Raw genomic sequence first — 18,007 nt, forward strand, 5'->3', positions numbered from 1 at the left:
GAGAGGAGTTACTGAATATTATATATATATTTGATATTTTTACCAAATTTCGTTTGGCAGGCTGAGTTAAAAAGCCTGGTGGGCAACATGTGGCCAGCAGGCCATGGTTTTTTGTAAAGGCTTCTCCATATATGTATTGTGCAGTTTTGATTAGCACATGTAAAAGCTTCATGTACAGAAAGAAAAAAATGATAGAAGTTATCAATGCAGAATTGTGTTGTACATTAGCTGAGGTAGAGCACTTGCGGCCCCTTTCGCAAGGTGGCGTGCATATAGGTGTTCAGGTACAAGCAAACACACATCCAGATCCTCTGAGATGAGATGTGCTCCAACACGCATGCCGGGCTGATGGCCTTTGGCAAAACTCCACTCACGGGTATTTGTTGCACATTCCTCTTGAAACCGTTGACAACATAATAAAAGAGGCACAAAAGTCATTACATGCTAGATAAAAACTGCAATTAGTCGACTTAGGCAGGTTATAAAAGCTCAGATTCACAAAGCGATAGTAGAAGGAAAAGATAAAATACTTTCACTTATGTGTAAAAGCTGCGTTAAAGTTGTTACTCAATTATCGACATGATTTAATGTGAATTTTAAAGCAGCTCTAATGGTTTGACTCAGGAGTCAAACCAGCTTTAACCCCTATTGTAGCTCAGGGCCCGCCCGCCTGCGGGTCGTCAGACTGTTGATAAACAAATCCGTGTCCGTATGATGTCACCGGTCACTGAAAAAAGACATGCCGCATATCATTGGAAAGCTTCCACCCTTGGGATTTAAGATACTTAATGTACTCATCACAGAAATATCACTATCAGTCTCATACAAGATGCCCCAAAACTATAAAGCCGGTATAACTCACCCAAGAAAATGCTGTAATATTCCACTCATAAAACGATTCTTCACAAACATAGTCTCGTTACATTCAGGACATTCCAGTGAATCCAACCGTGTAGAATATTTAGTCCAAAATACACGATAATGCCGACAGATTAAAAAAAAAAACTACCTAAAAGCATTCTTGCGTCGGTTGACGATCCTTGCTGTAATCTGTCTGTTTGGCTCCAAAACTCCCCTTTAAAAATAAACACATTCGTCAGAGATTTCTGGTATAGCTGTAGCCTCTAAACTTTTGATTGACACCACTCTTGGCCAATTGCAAGCTTTGATTTACTGTCCTTTGCCCGTGATAACCTATGATGACCTGTATCGAAAGAAAAAAACCCGCCATGACCAATTTGGCTTAAAAAATCTTTAGCAAGGAGTGACCGATTCGAATCTGGATTGGCATATAGAGTGCTTCGAGGTCCTAAGATTTACCCACAATGCATTGCTGGCGGCCGTTTTGGAAGTCCACAAAGCTTTTCACTTCATTGTTATTGTTCAGCGAACCAGTTAGATTCTACATTGTAATGCCGAATACGTGCGTTATTGTTGGCTGTTGTAGCCGAGGGGAAAAGGGTGGGAAGGGCTTCTTTAGACTTCCGAAGTGTGTTTACGATCAGGGGATTGAAGCTCAGGAGAAAAGTGAACGGCGAAGACGAATGTGGCTGGCAGCTATCAACCGGTCGAATTTGCCAAAGCTTGACTGTGTTCGTGTTTGTTCTGACCACTTTCTGACAGGTAAATTGAATTATTTATGATGTAGAAATACATTTTAAAAAGGTTATGGGACATGTGTACTTCATGTACATCTGTCGACACCATTCAAGTATGGCTAGGTTAAATACTGTGTGCACAGACACATCCCGAACCCAACCAGACACAAATCTGTCGTAGGCTTCCATACTTTTGTAATTTTGAAAATCCTTCAGTTCACAAAAGGGACTTGGGTGGAAAATAAGATAGTTAACAAGTTCGATGTAAGTCACACACGGCAACAAATCGGGATCAGACTTCCAGTCCTTGTTTTTAATTTTGTAGGGATCCAATTTTCCAATAAAATGCAACTTCGCAGCGTACCGCTCGCGTGCTTGCTTGTCTAAACTCTCCACGTAGTTTTCCATAGTGTTGATGGACAAAATCCGTACACAAACAAAGCTAGTTGAGTAAATAAATAGACAAACTGAGTAAATATTTGCTCCTCTCGCTATCACCGCTTGTAATCGACAGACTTCCAAGATGGCGGCACGAAGCCGTGTTACTATTTTTAGCACAAAGCGCGGAGCCCTCTATTGGTTATCCAATGAAATTCCCAACATAATTTTACAAGCTGTATTCAGTCCAAGGAAGCAGGAGGAGAGAAAGACCGAAAAAGAACAGGGCTGACAACATAAAATAATGGACTGGTGCTCACTTTGCCATGACCAAGGAAAACAGGCCAGGGACTGTCAACAGTGGGGAAAGCTATCCTGAGCTATCCTCATTGGTGCCCCGACGACCCATGCGGTTAATGAATCCGTGAACCGTGATTGAAATCAGAGCTGAAAATAAAGGAGCTCAAATACAACCTGGGATCCATTTATACGCATGATTACGCGCAAGTGTGCACAACCAGGGATTGACTTCTTAAAAAATAAGTCAAACATTTACAACTCTTTCACAATGTTTTGAAAAATGGCAAAAGTAAAAAAATATGAATGTGTAACACCCCTGTAAAATGGACGAGGGGTAGAGAAAGAACAACGAGATGCTGTTTCTCTTCATGAACACAACGTTATTGGCTCACTGGGCCAGGTCAAAGTAATTGATCCTCAACCATAGTTACAGACTTAGCAGTCGATAGTGGAACTCCCGATCTATCTAATGCTGTAATGTAAAATTACACAGTAACAGTTGGAAATAAACCCACAACATCTTACAAAAAATAAAGAACTCCTAAAACTAAAATAGCTAAATAAAGGCGTGGTTAAACTGCAAATAGACAAAATAGAAATCTCTTTTAGAGTAGATCAAAAAAAAAAAAATCAGTCTACTACAAAAGTTTTAAGGGCTGTGAACTATTCGTCTCCAAATGGCCACTTTTGGAAACGCCTATACCTAGTATTGGAAAAAATGTGTAAAATACAATGCTTGTTTTTTTTTTTTTACATTGTAAGATGACCATGCCACACTCATTTGCAGGCATGTGATTGCAAAAATAATAATTCAAGCGAGAATAAAAACCTATTTCTGTGTGTTCTAACTCAGATTACTCAATGTTCGTAGCGCTTGGAGAGTTTATTTCAGTTTGGGACAAAACCAAAAGATTGTTGTCTTTCAAAAGAGACTAAAAGCGTCTATATTCTATAACGCAGGGGTATCAAACTCATTTTAACTCGAGGGACACATGAACAAACATTCTGTCGGGGGCCGGACTAGTGGATTAAAGAGAAAGAAAAGGAGAAATAAAGAAATAAAAGAAAGAGGGAGGAAAAAGGAGTGAGGGTGGGACAAAGAAAGAAAAAGAGAGAGAGGGAGAGAGCGTGAGAAACAAAAGATAAAAAGTCGTGAGTGAGGGGGAAAAGAAAGGGAGAGGAAGAAAGAAAATCCAAAGAGAAATAGAAAGACAGAAGGAGAGAAAAGAGAAAAGAAAGCGCGAAGGGTATGAAGAGAGAAAGAGAAAAGAGAGAAAAGGAAAAAGAAGTTAGAGCAACAGAGGTTAAAAGACACAGAGAGAAAGAGACAAAGAGCAACAAAGGAAGAGAAAAAGAGAGACACAGAAAGTGAAAGAGACAGAGACAGAGTGGGAGAAAAGGGGTGGAAAAGAAAGAGAGAGAGAGAGAGAGATAAATAAAAGTGCAGTGTCTTTGTTCGAGGCACCTTTCTTTGGCAACATCAAGTTGACATATTTCAACCTGCAGCTTGTTTTTCTCTTGCGCTTCTCTGAGTGTTGTCTCGCGGGCCGGATTCAATCCCTTAGCGGGCCTGATTTGGCCCGCGTGCCGCTAGTTTGACACTTGTGCTCTAACGGTTCAAGAACAGCCTTTAATTTAGTTTGGGTACGTCTTGGATTTGTATTTTAGGCATTTTACAGGAACGGTAAGGTGTTGAAGGTTTATCTCAAAGGTTACAACATGTATTTTAGCAGATATATTACAGCTTTGCTTGATTTAATTTTACGTTAGTGTAATGGAACCTAAGTGACCGAAAGACAAGTCTCGCTTCGGAAAGCTCTGTGTAGCATGTGTGTTGCTCTCTGTTTCAGTTGTATATCAAGGTACAAACATGACAGTTTGCTACCCTAGCGTGGGGCAGGACGGAATCCAAAATGAGGGAAACGCTGTGGCTATCATCGGAGCTGCGATCATGTACTGCTGTGTACTTTTTGCATGGTAAGGACACAAGTTTCAGCGTTGTCACGCCAGACTGCATTTCTCTTCCAATCGTGTCATGGAATGTTTTGTCTTTTCTCAGCAACGAAGCGTCCTACCTTGCTGAGGTATTCGGTCCGTTTTGGATGATTAAAGTTTACCGGTACGAGTTCCAAAAAGCCACCTGCTGTTTCTGTTGCCCTGAGGAAGAGGAAGGTTTGTACTCCGACGTGATTACGGTTTATCATATGCCAACCTTATTATCATTACAACTTGAATTGGGCGAGTCCTTTTGAGAGTTGTGCAAATCACAGGAAATGGAAGTAATTATTCATTTAACAGGTATGGAAATCTCGTAAGTTGGGGAGCGTCTGAAGTCTGCTCGTGTGGGTGTATTTTTTTAGTTTGTGGTTTTTGTTTTATTTCACTGATCCTTCAAAAATAACCAAATTTTCTCTTTTTGACGAGTCAACAGATACATGGGAATTGGACCTATACATACCCCATTCAAAGACTTCATTAATACAATCCCTGCAAGTTTTTGCGTTTTTTTTTTTTTTTTTTAGAATTTCAAACAGCTTTAATATACATATTCATCAAAGCTCTAATGTCTATTTGACAAACATTATTATAGCAACAAAACACATTGCCTGACAGCAATACGTTCATGACATGAATGGTTTAAAAATTGAGCGTTGCAATCATAGAGTCAGCAGTTTAATAAAATTGTAATATAGCCCAAAATTTGGATGCAGGATAGTCAAAATAATGCAACATATCAAAAAGAAAGTCCATGAAAATGCTTTAACACACATTCATGTTTTACACAGTTGAGAGTAGTAAGTGTATCTCTAGGGATAATCTTAGCCTGGTTATTAAACCTAGTACAGGAAAGGCATGCTGTTAGGCAGGGGTCGGGAACTCTTTTGGCTCAAAGAGCCATTATAGCAAAACAATTGGATGTTTTTTCTTTTTGAGAGAGAGCCATACCAAACTGCCAAACCCACTTTCCATACAAAATCCAGCACATTTTATTTCACTGTGTTAGATGATTGGATACAATTTATAAAATAAGAATAATGCTAGAGCCTATGTCCCATATCAACAAAAATACCGCTTTAAACTTATTTCTCTCTCGCAGTTACTTAAGATTGTTGAGGTTCATTTTTAATTTCCTTTTTTTCATTAATAATGTTTTCAAAACAAGGTGTAAACAGAGTTATTTTTGAAAATGTCACAAAATACTTCAAACAAGGACACTGACATATTTACCTTCGGTGCAGATGGGGCTAGGCAGAGAGAATTGCGCTGTGTGCATGGCTTCGTCCACCCCTACAGCTCCCCCAATCAAATTGTTCCGTGTACTTGGCTGGTGTTTTGGGAGTTTGAATTTACTGTTTGTTTTGTGGGTTTCATCATAAAGTGTGTTAACAGTTAACATACATTTTTTAATGAGCCTCCATATAAAGGATTCCTTAGCCATGTACAGCCAAAACGAGGTCTGTTGACTGCATACTGTAGGGAAAATTGCGCCCTTTCTATAGTGGACCGGACTGATTTCATTAGCAGCGCTATTATGGCTTTGCACGAGTCTATCTCTGTTATGGGCTAATCAGAATTGAAACAACACAGATGAAATTCTCTTGCACAAACTTTAATCTCTGGGCCATATGTAGCCTACTCACGAAAAGAGCTATAGGTTCCCGACCCCTTTTGTAGAGAATAAATTATTGTAGCAATTAAGCCAAGTAAAATTTTACCTGCTTTCATGCAACCAACATGATGCTAAATTCATCCAAAATAACAAACATATCCAGGCTTAATCCCTTATTTTGGATTTATGCAATACGCCCAAGGTGTATGTGTCTGAGGTGCCCTCTGCATATCACAGTGTGGGGATGACATTGCTCAATATTTTGTTGGGTTGTACAGTGTACCAGAACATATCTCCTCCACACCCTTCTTTCCTTTTTAATCCCTGACCCATTTTCATGCCTGATATTATGGCAGGCACTGCTGTAACAGTAAGCTTCCTAAATTCGGATCAAACTCTTCTATTGTGCTTTGTGACTTTAACATCATTCTCCTTTTCATAATTGTTTAGTGGAGGAAGAGTTCGTGATTGATGAGGACAATAAAGGCTGTCAGAAGGTTATCCATAACGAGACCCAGCGAGTGGCCTACAGCTACTTTTTCTTTCATTTTGTCTTCTTCTTGGCTTCGCTTTATGTCATGATGACCCTCACCAACTGGTTCAGGTCAGTCACTGTTTTTCTGTTAAAATGATGATGTTTGAATGCCATTGTATCACCCATGTTATTAGGCCAAGGAAAGAAAAGCTTCTGGAATAGTTCTTGGTTTAATGAGTAGCAACATTAATAGAGAGTCAAACTTGATTGGAGCCAAAGCAGGCAGTACTATAAACAATGGACAAGACCATAAACAACATTTAACATAAATTATAATAAAATAACCGTTTTATTTTATTTCCGTTTGATGACCACTCATCTACTCTAACTTCCGTTTGCAAGCTATTTTCGGCGCAAAATTTACATTTATACCGATAACCTAAATCTGTTTTGTGTCAGAATTGTAAGTCACACAATAATACAAACATTTCAACAACCATTCAAATGAATGACAAGAAGGTTCATCAAGCAAAGGGGAGATGCCAATGGTTTCTCAGTTCATGATTCTACGTTTAAGATCAAAGACATAATCCAATTCCTACCGCCATCTTAATGCAGTGCTCTATGATGAATCCAATCCCGACTGGATCATTGGTCCGGAGTAGATTGCCACATAAAAGAGGGGATTTGGTTTACCAATTCCTAGCCATATCCTTTTAACAATTGCTCATAATCATTGCTTACAGTATGTCAAAAAAAGTGAGTAGACCTCTCACATTTCTGCAGATTTCATCAATATGTTTAATTGAACTTTTCTTTGACACAATGAAAGGTAGTCTGTGTAAATCTTACTCTATATATATATATATATATATATATATATATATATATATATATATATATATAGCAGTGTACATATATTTCTTTCCTCAAAAAAACTCAAAATATAGCCATTAGTAGATAAGCCCCTGTTAACAAAAGGGAGTATACTTTAAAGTCGAAGTTCAATATTTTGTGTGGCCAATATGATTTTGCAGAACCACATTAATTTTCCTGACCATGGATTTTACCAGAGCCTCACAAATTGCCACTGGAATGCTCTTCCACTTCTTCATGTCAGAGCTGGGGGATATTTGAGATCTAGTACTTCTCCACCTTCTGCTTAAGGATGCCCCAAAGATGTTCTATTGGGTTTAGATCAGGTGACACGCTTTGCCAGTCCATCCCTTTGACCTGTTGCCCCTTTAGAAAAGCCTTGGTCGTTTTAGAGGTGTATTTGGGGTCATTGTCAGGTTGGGAATTTTGCCCTGCGACCTAGTTTCTGGAGTGAAAGGTTCATTCCATGTTCCAGTATTCCACAGTGCAACCTTGAGTTTGTTTTCCCTTATTGAAATGCAATTTCCCAACTCCAGTTGCATTCAAGCAGCTCCAAACCATGACAATCCCAACACAATGCTTGACTTAAGGCAGAACAAAACATGTGTTTACCCCTCATCTGGTTGACACCACACATCTGAGCCAAATAAATTATTCATCGTCTCATCAGATTAGAAAATATCTTTCAGTTAAGCCATGACCTTCGTTGGCAAATATCTTTTTATTGTCTAAGCGATGTTTCTTCATTGTTGTTCTATTAAACATTATAATGAAATCCCTGCAGAAAAGGGAGGCGTGTACTGTACTCACTTTTTGACATACTGTATAATCGCAGGTTTTGTCTGTCTACTATGGCGTGCGAGTTCTGCCTTTGACGTCTTCTATAAAACTTTGTTGAAACATGGACAAATAAATCATTGTTTGCTGGTTAAAATAATGTAGAATTATCTATTAATTCATTTCTGACTCGCCTTTTAACTAGGGTTTCATTATCGAAAGAATGGCTTGGCTTTATTTGCAAAAATTGAGCAATTTCTTGCGGCACACTAAACGGTGTTTCACGATACACTAGTTAAAAAACACTGAGCTAATGCATTAAGTCTCTCCATGCAAACAATCCTCAAGAAACCATGTTGTTTCACATAAACAAAAACATGTTTGAGTGTTTCTTTTTTAACGTATCTAAACTTTCGTTCTCTGTGTAGCTACGAGTCAGCAGTGTTGGAGACCACCTTCACCCACGGGAGCTGGTCCACATTTTGGGTGAAAATATCATCGTGTTGGGCCTGTGTGATCCTTTACCTTTGGCTGCTGCTGGCCCCCTTGTGCAGCTGCCAAAACGACTCCAGACCGCGCCGATCCCGAATCAAACGCCGTTCGCCAACCTCCCGTCACGTCACCGTCAGCGTCTGATGCGGACTTCGTTCGTCCGGAGTTCATTCCTCGTCAGGATCACAAGTCAGAGACTCACGTCTTTGTGAGGCTTTCTAATTTGGGAACTGTCTGATGTCACAAATTAGAAGGACTTGACTGAATTGCCAAAGTGAACAGAAGAAGCAAACTGTCACTCTGTATGCTAAAGGGCAATACAGGGAGCAGTGCTCGTCTTTGATCACTTAAAAAAGGAAGAAAGGGTATTTTGGTTAAAGGACAATTGACAGACATTATGGGTCTGGTTTTGACCCTTAACTTATGCCATTGGGAACACGTGGGAAGATGACTGGCATTGTGTACAGCTGTTTACTTTTTTATTTTTATAAAACAAATAGGCGTAATTTTTTTCCTGAGCTAACATTTTATACATCTCACGTGTTAATTTCAAAAGATGCATTGACTCATTTTAAATGTTCTTGCGCGTTTGCATTTGGTAAAAAGGAAATTATACAGTCGACGAAAAAGGTAGAAAGATAAATTATTCCCTTGAGTTTCAATTTCCTAAAAACGTTATTCAATATTTGGGCCTATATGGTTTTAAAAAGATAAAAGGAATCTGTCTTGCTTGGAGTAACATTGCGGCCCTTCAACATTGCGATCGATATGTTTACAGTTTAGTTAACACTTAAAATAGGGAGAAAATACAAAGATGAATTTTGAACTTGCAATGAGAACAGGAGATCGACAAGAGCCCCTCTTAATGCCAAACTCCAAATTGTTTCTAAAAACTCTCACCTGAAACCTGTCTTTTTAATAAACAGGATTCATACCCGTCCTCTTGGGGGCGACCCATAGGGTAGCTTTGAAGCTTCATAGGACAAACTAATGCGCGCTGGCGTTAATCACAAGGCAAGATGAAATGCAATGGCAAAGCGTTAGTTACATCAGAGAGCAAACATGTTGAGAATCATGGTATTTTCAAATATTTACAAGCACTCCACCCAAAATTCAAGAACTTTTGAATCCTTGAAACACATTAAAACTCAAGAATTTTAAAGGATTTTAAGCACCCAAATCAAAGAACAAAGTCCCTACAGACAATTGCCTAATAATAATACCAGAATAAAGTTTTCTCGTCTTTTTTATTCAACAGAAACAAAGAAATAAATCATTGAGATTTTGAGGGTTTCTTATACAGTCTTCCTCCGTTCTCCTCACAAGTTCAAAATTCATTGATGTCTTCTCTCCTTAGTTTGAAAGCTTTTAAACTATTACTTTATCGAAAACATTTGCATTTATCGTACTCACCTGCCTCTCTGCGACAAGAAAACCTGTCGAAAGTAACATCCTCCTAAGCAGCCATGCACAATTGCAAGATTGAATCGAGACATTAGAAAAGGCACTTATTGTTTATATCTGATAAAATGTTTGCTAGCTTGTTCCTTTTACTTTTCGTTGGTTAGGTGTGAATATTATCCACTCAACTGTCATTACCACAAAATAGAAAACTACTTTCCAGTGAAGCTTATTAGTCCACTGTAAACAGCATAGCTAAAAAATAAAACCTTACTGTTAGGCCAAACGCCAAAGAGGGATTTGTTACGTTTTAGAAATAGAATTGTGACCCTCTATGCATCATTTCCAGATTTACACAATGAAAAGGCAGCTAAGAGTGAACACATCTGTGAAAATATGAATTATGATGACAATTAAAATGACTGTGGTGTATTCAAGTGATAAAATATCTCTGACACCCCCTCCATCAGGGGTCAGTAACAAGCGGCTCTGGAGCCACATACGGCTCTTTGATGCTTCACTAGTGGCTCTTTGCTCCTTTTTCAAAAATGTTTGACGAAAATGGAATGTAGTTTTGTAGTAGAAAAAAAAACAAGACACAAACCACAAACATTCTTAACATTTTTCAATGAATATAGAGATCTACAGTATATACATACAGTATGTGTTGCCTTCCTTATAAGGCTTATATAAAGCTTTTAATTTTTCGCAGCTATAAAAACCTTTTTTTCCCCAATACTATAATTAGATGAAGGATGGATTCTATTGTGTTTTTGTTTACATACTTTTTGTGGATTTGCCACCCTGAATATGCAAGTTTGAAGCCAGCAGTGCTATCGAAGATATCCCGAAAGGAGAGATGCTTTCAGCCTTTTGCCTTCAGCAGGAGCTTTTGATGAACATAAAAACATTTCAAAAGGTTAAAGGCAATGCAGTACTAGAGTATCGCTTTAATGCACATTAATAATGAATGCGTCATTTTCATACATTTCCCAGTGAATTATTGTGAGAATGCGTTTCCGAGGTGAAGTGTGTTGTAAATCAAAAATGTTCTTGTTGGAAGTTGATGGGTGTGTCACACGGCTACTGAGGGAGCCCGAAACTGTCTGATGACCAGCAGCGATTCCGTTTCTACAGTTCACGAGCAAGCGTTCTCCTTCATAGATTCCATGAATGTTTTAATACAATGATTATTTCAAATGTTCTTGACTTCTGTCCTCTGTTGAATTTTTGGGAGATGGACCCATGTGGGGGAAGCAGGAACTGGATGATTTGTCCTTTAATAACGAAGGTGGTACAAAGGTAAAAAGAAACATGGGTTCTAACCGAAATGTCCAACTAGAACCAAATCGGACAAAGTCCAAACCAGGCACAAAGACTGAAACTTGGAATAGAAAATGCAAGCAACAAAGTAACAAACAAACCAGAAAAAACAAACAAACGTGGCGGTGAAAATCCTTATTTTATCCTTATAAAAGGTAGAGGATAATAAGGGACAGGGGCATGGCGATTGGACACACCTGTGCCCAGTTACGGACCTGCTCAGCTCCCCTTGGTGGAAGGAGGCACACCGGACCCTAACATCCAGAATTCTAAGTCACTCATGTTTGAATTTTGAAAAAAGTTTTAAGAAATAAATTGGTGTGTACCTAAACCAGGTCTCAAATTCAATTGACTTGAGGGCCGCCAAGCCGGGGTAACTAGGGTAGCTCTCAAGTAAGGTTACTGTGACTTATGACGACACAACAGTAACTTAAACCATCAAAATGAAAAAACATGTTTAACAAACTTAGCTCGAAAGCAGAAACTCACTGAGTGAGCTAGGCTCATCCACTGTCCTCAAGACTTCATTTCAGCAGTGTTTTATTTTCCAAGATGCATATCATATAATGCATAATTGTGGGGGGTACACAATATGTTCTGTGCCTAATTGAAAAAAAAAACGTGGTCTTTGGGAATACTCAGAAGATTCAGCTCCTTTATATAATACCTTTGATATCTAACAGAGAAGTTCCCCATTAAATTAACAAAAAGCAGAAGAATACTTTGAAATCATTTGCTGTTTTTGTCACTTTAAAGCAGGGGTCAGCAAACATTTTGAGTTGCAGGCCATATTGGTTTCAAAAGAATTGCACAAGGGCCAGGCCGAAGGGAAAAAAACATAGCCGATCATATGCCGATAAAAAGAATGGAATCTGATACTGTGGCAATGCATCAGGAATTCAGATAACAAAAGCCAATCCATTTTTTTTCTCGTTTGCATTCACCTGCACAAGTTGTGTTTCATTGTCTATTCAAACGGAACATTCCATCCAGTTCATTTGGAACACATGCAAAATATAGAAATAAATATATTTATATACAAATGCAAAAATGATAAAGAGTTATAGTAAAGTAATATCTCCCTTTTGAACATCCATCCATCCATTATCTGCAACGCTTATCCTCAGTAGGGTCGCGGGGGTGCCGGAGCCCATCCCAGCTATATTCGGGCAGTGGGCAGGGGACACCCTGAACTAGTGGCCAGCCAGTGGCAGGGTACACAGGGACAGACAACTCACTCGCTCGCTATTCACGCCTAAGGACAATTTGGGCCTGCCAATTAACCTGACAAGCATGTTTTTGGAATGTGGGAGGAAACCGGAGTGCCCGGAGGAAACCCCTGCCAGCACGGGGAGAACATGCAAACTCCACACAGTAAGGTTCGATCTCATGACCTCAGAACTGTGCTGCACACGCGCCAACCACTGCTCCGCCGTGCCGTCTTTTGAACATTTGCATTGAAAACTCAAGGCTACTTTAGAAGCGTTTCATTGCATGCTATGGTGACATCTAGCGGACATATTAAAGACTGCAAGTCATTGTTTGACTAGAAGCACTTCGTTTTTTTTTTTCTCATGCTCCTCTCAGCATTGTCTTGCGGGTCTGAATCTGATACGACCCACGGGTTGTAGTTATGTTACCCCTGCTTTAAGTTTGCGTGAGTTCCACAAACTAGTGGAAATAACATCAATTATTGATACTTTTTCTTTAGAATTGCACAATTGCTAAACACTGCATGATATTAAATCTTAAAGAAGGAAAAACATATTGTGGGGGAAAAACAAAACAATAAATGGTTTAATAATTTTATCTCACCTGCCTGAATCCTAATCGCAATCATTCGTGAGCCTCTAAAAGATCCAACCCCACAGCACACTTTATATGCCATTAATATACTGTATTAGCTCGGTAGAATGTTTTTCTACCACGTGGCCCCTGAGTAAAAATGAGTTCAGTTCGAAATAACATTGGCCTGTGCCCATTGACAGTAAGGGTGGGCAGATCGATCCATCCATCCATTATCTGCACCGCTTATCCTCAGTAGGGTGGCGGGGGTACTGGAGCCCATCCCAGCTGTCTTCAGGCAATGGACAGGGCACACAGAGTGCCCGGAGGAAACCCACACAAGCACAGGGAGAACATGCAAACTTTGCACAGGTAGTTTAGTAGCTGGATTTGAACGCATTATCTAAGAACTTTGTTGCCGACCTGTTAACCAGTTAGCTGCCGTGCTGCCTTTGGATCGATCCAAATATTGATATTAGCGATACTGATCAGATAAATGCCAATCTCCTAGGATCTAGACTGTTTTATCATTTTAACCAGCACAATAATAATGCTTTTAATGAATTAGAACATCAAAAATACATTCTAACTTTCAAATTGGATCAATTGTGTTTTCACTTCATTTTCAAAATATTGTGCTGTGGAATATTTTTAAGCTTGTCTTGTTGACGTTGTTATACAGTATTGGTATTTTTGTTTTATTGTAGATTTTTTGGTCAAACTCTCTTGACTTTTGTTCTGAAACTGTAGTAAAATAACTATATATTTTTTTATACTGTTAAAGAGATATCGTGTATTTTTGGACCACTAAATGTCATAACATAAACAATTGCTGAAAAGCACAAGGAAAAATACAAAATACCCATACTCAAAGTGACCGGAAATTCACAATTTTTCTTCTCAAATTATTTTTGCCCAGCCTTTTTGAGGTTTTTGGTACCCGTAGCAGGAAGATGGATACCAGGATACCAGCTCCATCTAGGTGTGGCGTGTTTTATGTCTAAAGTATATTTCTTAACCTTTGAGTATTTAAAAAATGCACGTTTATATGACAGTTTGTACAGTTTTACTTATAATGTAAACAAATATTGCCTTTTCTTTAAGGAATTAACCACTAGGAGGTGCTAAAAATACACGGTGACTTTAAATTGTGCATTGTAATTATTCAATATAAAAAGGAAACCTTTTTAGAACTTAAACTTTTTGTGCTGTGTTTATCGTAATCATAAGCTAACTCGAGGGAGGAGGGTTACCTTATTCAATGATCATGACATTCCCAAGCAAAAAGTATCAGAATCGATCTACCCTGTATTAACTTGGATCGGATGGATAATCAAAAACAAGTGAGACACCATCATGAAAAGAAAGAATGTATCCAATATATTGTGCTAACAAATGAAACATTGCAAAGTAGGTGTTGCAAAAATACTGACCCCTTTAAGTGAATACTTTGTACAACACAGCCACAAGTCTTTTAGGGTACGACTCTATTGGTTTTGCCAGCTTGAAACAGAAATATTTGCCCATTCTTCCTTATAAAACAGTTCAAGTTCCTTAAGGTTTGATGGTGATCATTTGTGGACAGCATTTTTCGGATCTTTCCACAAATTCTTACAGGACTGATGTTTTTGGCTTGGACATTCTAACACCATTTTATTTTTATTTTTAAACCATGCCATTGTAAATTTTGCTTTATATTTAAGGTCGTTCTCCTGTCAGTCCATTCTCAGGACTCTTGTAGACTCAGAGTTTCTGCCAGAATCGCCTTGTATTTGGCTCCATTTATCTTCACATCAACGCTTACAATCTTCCCAGTCCCTGCTAAAGAAACACAATCTCAGAACATGATGCTTCCACCACCCTGTTTGACAGTGGAGATGGAGTGTTCAGGGTTGTGTGCAGTGTTTCTCTAATCCCAAACCCAACGCTTTGCATTCAGCCCAAGAAGTTCAATTTGGTCTCATCTGATCAGAGCACCTTGAACTACATGTTATTTGTCTCTCCCATGTGGCTTTTTGCAAATGCCAAACAAAACTTTTGATGGTATTTTTTCAAAATGGCTTTTTTTTCTTGCCACTCTTTCATATGGGGACAGTTTTAAGTATGACCATACGTTTTTTTATGCAGCGGTTGTCCTGCTTCAGCTGTGTATACCTGCAGGTCATTCAATGTGATCATGAACCTCTAGGTTGCGTCACTGATAAGTTTTCTCCTTGTTTTGGTCAAAAGGTTAGAGTTCTTAGAAGGTTTGCAATGGTTTTATGCACTTTCCATTTTGATATTATTGCTCACGCAGTGCTCCGGAAGATGTGCAAATGTTGCATAATATTCTTGTATCGCATTCCTGATTTGAACATTTTCACCACTTTATCCCGAACCTGCCTTGAGTGTTCTTTGGCCTTTCTAATGCTGTTTATCTAGGTGCTTCTAAACTGAGACATCAATGATTCAAAGGTGACCTCTGTTTGTCATTGTTACTCTTTTAGACATCGGATCATTCAAAAGTCATCAGGAAACTTCTGGAGTCAGTTGGCTGAGATGAGAGAACAGGGGCCCACCTACATTTCATTTTTTTCCCTGTAAATATAAAATTTCAAAATAATTTGGTTCCACTTCACAATTTTGTCTCACATGTTGTTTCTTGGAAAATATTTTCAGTTTTTTTGGCTTTAAGTTTGAACCCTAAAATGTAGCAATATGGCAAAAAGTTCTTGGGGGGGCGCAATACTTTTGCTAGGCACTGTATATAGATGTTATTTAAAAACTTTTGCATGTTTTAGAATTGAATTATACCTTTTATATTCCACCAGACGGGCATTTAATTACATTTAGAGTCTCTTTGGTTTCTTATTGCGGAGCGTTTCATCAGTTCTCGTGATCCCCAGGCTTCAGATGGGTGAATGCTCTAAACAGCCACAAAGGCGAAGGTTCAAGTTATATGTCGAGCGTCAGTTGCTTCACACCGTGGGATATTTCTGGCCTCTGTTGTTGCACAACGTCTCCAGTTGCCGAACCAGCTCGTCCTCTCTGGGTCTGTACGGTACCGAGTAGCTGTCCTCTTCCAGCAGAATGCGGTTTAGCGTGTGCTCGTAGTTAATGTGGCGGCGCACCATCAGAATATACTGTCTGCCTTTCTCCAGGCGGGGGCAGTCGCACGCGTTCGGGACCCAAAGGAACTCACGGTGCTCCAGGCGGAAGCTGTTACGGTAAGAGTGGAGAATCTGGACGTCGTAACGCGTCTCCTCTCCTCTGTGAAGCTTCCCCAAGACTCGGGCCCGGAAAACTGGTTAGAAAAGTGAAAAATTTAGAGTTTAGTGCACACTCAAAATAAGGAGAGACGACATCAATGAATTGGGATCTTGCAAAGAGAACAGGAGAGAGAGACCAAAACCTTAGCTATAAGAACCTGTTCCAAAGGCCCTACCCTCCGCCCTTTGTTTTGATTAAATCTAATAGGTTAAGGAAGCAGATCTGCCCTAAAGGGTATGGCAATCAAAAAACAGCAACAGGATTGTGATAGTGACCATGATGTAAATCAGCGGTTTCAAACTCTCAGACAGGAGCAAATTGTAGCCCGTGGGATAACAGTTTGAAACCCCCACCTTATTATGGAAGTTTAGAAGGCACTGTGTATTATTAAGAGCTTAGTAGTTGTAAAAAACACAATTGTTGAAAAAATTGATTTAAAAAATAAGCAAAAATACATGGACCATGATACAAAAATGTATGTTTTAAAATACTCGTAGAAATGTGCGTTTATTTTACACCAAATAAGTGAATACTCCGCTACCTTGCTGCTAAAGGTATTACAAAAACCCAAATTGTTTTTTCTTCTTTTTTCCCCCCTAAACTTAATCAAGTTTTTTAAACATTTTAAAATAGACGTTTCTTGAAAAAAAAAAATCCAAACCTTAGACTTACCAAAATCCTTCTGGCAATACTGTCTCTGGCGCTCTCTTCGACCTTTGACCCTGTGGCATTTCCCACAATTCCCTGCGAGTCAAAATGAACAAAAATGAATTAAAACAGGGATGTCAAATTCATTAGAGCTTGAGGGGGCACGTGGTCAAAAAAAACACTCTCAAGAGGGCCGGCCGGACTAGTAGTTTAAAGAGAAAGAGAGCGGAAGATAACGGGGGAAGATGCTTTGTATTGCCACCTGCTAAACTTGCTCTAGAGCAGGGGTGCCACACGATAGAACAAACATTCTGTCGGGGGCCGGACTAGTGAGAAAAAAAGAGGGATAAAGAAATATGAGAAAGAGGGAGGGAAAAGGAGAGAGGGCCGGACAAAGAAAGAAAAAGAGAGAGGGGGAGAGAGCGTGAGAAACAAAAGAGATAAAAAGTCATGAGAAGGGGAAAAGAAAGGGAGAGGAAGAAAGAAATCCAAAAAGAAATAGAAAGACAGAGGGAGAGAAAAGAGAAAAGAAAGCGCGAAGGGTAGGAAGAGAGAAAGAGAAAAGAAAAAAAGGAAGTTAGAGCAAAAGAAGTTAAAAAGACACAGATAAAGAAACAACGAGCAACAAAGGAAGAGAAAAAGAGAGACACAGAGAGTGAAAGAGACAGAGAGAGTGGGAGAAAAGGGGTGGAAGAGAGAGAGAGAGAGAGAGAGAGAGACAGACACAGAGACACAGACACACAGACAGACAGACAGACACAGACAGAGAGAGAGAAAGAAAGAAATAAATACAAGTACAGTGTCTTTGTTCAAGGCACCTGGCTTTGGCAACATCAAGTTGACATATTTCAACCTGCAGCTTGTTTTTCTCTTGCGCTTCTCTGAGTGTTGTCTCGCGGGCCAGATTCAATCCCTTAGAGGGCCTGACCTGGCCCACGGGCCACCTTTTTGACACCTGTGCTCTAGAGCCACATGCGAGTCTTTAGCGCTCCCTAGTGACTCCATGGTGCTTTTTTTTTTTTTTTTTTTAAAGTTTGAAATTGGAAATATGTATGGTTCTGTAGGACAGAACAGAAGGTAAAAAATTTTTCATAA

At 39.2% G+C, this 18,007-nt stretch overlaps 2 protein-coding genes across 4 annotated transcripts in view; one reads left to right on the forward strand and one right to left on the reverse strand.

Annotated features, from left to right (window-relative positions):
* Window positions 1-10,480, forward strand: part of serinc4 (serine incorporator 4) — a 48,043-nt gene extending 37,563 nt beyond the window's left edge. For both annotated transcript variants that reach the window (XM_088334093.1, XM_088334092.1), the window contains exons 8-11: window positions 4,127-4,253; window positions 4,336-4,448; window positions 6,337-6,490; window positions 8,443-10,480. In XM_088334093.1, coding sequence (XP_088190219.1) covers window positions 4,127-4,253; window positions 4,336-4,448; window positions 6,337-6,490; window positions 8,443-8,650 — 602 coding nt within the window. In that variant the 3' untranslated portion in view covers window positions 8,651-10,480. The remainder of the gene's footprint in view (window positions 1-4,126; window positions 4,254-4,335; window positions 4,449-6,336; window positions 6,491-8,442) is intronic.
* Window positions 10,481-11,743: 1,263 nt separating this feature from the next.
* adamtsl5 (ADAMTS like 5) overlaps window positions 11,744-18,007 on the reverse strand; it is a 64,899-nt gene continuing 58,635 nt past the window's right edge. For both annotated transcript variants that reach the window (XM_088334091.1, XM_088334090.1), the window contains exons 12-13: window positions 16,937-17,008; window positions 11,744-16,298 (exon numbers count right to left, since the gene is read on the reverse strand). In XM_088334091.1, the coding sequence (XP_088190217.1) occupies window positions 15,973-16,298; window positions 16,937-17,008 (398 nt within the window). In that variant the 3' untranslated portion in view covers window positions 11,744-15,972. The remainder of the gene's footprint in view (window positions 16,299-16,936; window positions 17,009-18,007) is intronic.

Source organism: Urocampus carinirostris, chromosome 4, assembly GCF_059441175.1.
Source record: "Urocampus carinirostris isolate Australia breed hairy pipefish chromosome 4, RoL_Ucar_1.0, whole genome shotgun sequence".
In the NCBI taxonomy this organism is placed as follows: domain Eukaryota; kingdom Metazoa; phylum Chordata; class Actinopteri; order Syngnathiformes; family Syngnathidae; genus Urocampus; species Urocampus carinirostris.